The sequence below is a fragment of the Phytophthora parasitica genome (genome assembly GCF_000247585.1).
Source record: "Phytophthora parasitica INRA-310 unplaced genomic scaffold supercont2.12, whole genome shotgun sequence".
Classification (NCBI taxonomy): Eukaryota; Oomycota; class Peronosporomycetes; order Peronosporales; family Peronosporaceae; genus Phytophthora; species Phytophthora nicotianae.
Genome location: NW_008648998.1, coordinates 629,041 through 630,764, shown reverse-complemented (window position 1 = coordinate 630,764; position 1,724 = coordinate 629,041). Strand labels below are relative to the sequence as shown.

Below are 1,724 nucleotides of genomic sequence, written 5' to 3'. Positions count from 1 at the left end.
AGCAGCAAAAGCGCTTTACACACCACTGATCATGTATTTTGTCAATAATGAGGCTCAATCTTTTTGATACAACTATACTTAATTTTAGTAAAGATGGGGGTGGCCGATCTAATCAGGCGCAGTGCCAAAAGCGATGCTCTGTTTGCTAGCCACCTGATAGACTGCTAAATTCAGATTGTTAGCACAAACACCGCCTTATTCTGAATTAGCTATAAAACATATCTAAATGGCAGGCTCAAACTCGTAAAATTGACGAAGGTATGGCCACTGACGTGGGTGGCCGATCTATCCTGTCGCGGAGTGTATTAACATGTGTCTACTACCCGTTCTCAACCGATGCGTTTTCTTGACGCATGGGTTGCATTCGTTGCATACGTCCCCTACCCCTCACGCACCGGTTGAGGACGGAGCTGAAATAGATAACCTAGCTGTCATTGGTTGAAAGCTAAGTTTAATACAACCAATCACTTGACAATAAGCACAACTAGAATTTCAAAGTTTGAAATTCATACGTATGGAAAAGCGGGTAATGGGCAGGCAAATCCCCCCCCCCCCTCGACAAACTGTTGCCTCGCAAGCGGAACCTGAACAACCACAGCCATATGCCACACTTTGGCCGCTCGAATCACACATTCTTCCGTCTGACCGAGCCTCGTATTCAACGGAATATCCGCCACCTTCAGTCTGCCAAGGCTCTACGGACCAGGCGTTGGGCCATCTTCCGCGACAAGAACACGAGTATTTAGCAATGCCTGTGGAGCGTAACCTCTCGCAGCAGTTTGGAAAAGCGCCTCAAAGCATCTATCTATCTCCACTGCAAAGCATCAATCCACCCCACGATAGTGAACGCCAAGGGCGTGACAGCGAGATACGTATTGGAGAAAATGAGTGCCCGGTCTTGGATCCGATGTAGATCGAACTCAAGTAAGTTGCCACATTCGAGAAGGCCATTTTTGCATGGGAGCCATACGATAAAAAGACCAATGGATAAAATTCGGAAGGAGTGCACGCTTCGAGAGCTGAAGCTCCATTCTAGAACCAACACGTCTAAGCGCATCAAGGTTCTTTGTTGCTACGACAAGCTCTTCAATAGCGGCGAAGGTACAATAGCTGCCTCGGCTATGGCATCAGGGAGTACTCGGTGTACTAAGCACTACATGTCCCGTTTACTCAACGTGTTGATGTCGGATGAGCTTGTAAAGAAGCTTGTCAATGTCACTGGTAAAGTTTTTTTTTACGGATTATATACCCATGCTGCAATCTACTACCTTATTTGTGATGGTGTCCAAGGGAGAAACTTTGATAGGCAAGATTTGAATAACGTTCAACTTTCTGAGAAAGCTCTGTTCTGGAAAATCGCCAAATCCATTCTGGAATATCTCATGAATTCCTTCTCTTTTAAAAGAGTTATACCGTGAATTTTCCATGACTGTCGCTCTCGAACAACAGGATCACACCTTTGGGAGACTTGTAATCGCTTAATTGCTACTATACAAATAACGAGACTGCATAGCTCTTCGTCATCTTAAGTCGGCTCCGCTTTCGAGTACTTGGTGAAGCTCGTCGTGGCTGGATAGCTGTTCTAGACGAAGTACGTTCCATTGCTTCCAGCTCAGAAGTCAAGAAGGTTTGGGGGAATTTACGATTAAATCAGCTCAGAAGTCAAGAAGGTTTGGGGGAATTTACGATTAAATCAATTTGGTTGGATAGAAACACAACAATAT

The 1,724-nt window shown here is 45.1% G+C and overlaps 2 protein-coding genes across 2 annotated transcripts; both read left to right on the top strand.

The window, feature by feature from the left end:
• Positions 1-602: 602 nt before the first annotated feature.
• Positions 603-746, top strand: PPTG_22138 (hypothetical protein; the record flags this gene model as incomplete). The annotated part of the gene is made up of 1 exon (XM_008902032.1): positions 603-746. One exon carries the CDS (start codon positions 603-605, stop codon positions 744-746), a length of 144 nt encoding a protein of 47 aa, XP_008900280.1.
• Positions 747-983: 237 nt separating this feature from the next.
• PPTG_07563 (hypothetical protein) lies at positions 984-1,317 on the top strand (the record flags this gene model as incomplete). The annotated part of the gene is made up of 2 exons (XM_008901839.1): positions 984-1,226; positions 1,291-1,317. The coding sequence occupies 2 exons, from the start codon at positions 984-986 to the stop codon at positions 1,315-1,317; spliced, it is 270 nt and encodes an 89-aa protein (XP_008900087.1).
• Positions 1,318-1,724: the final 407 nt, after the last annotated feature.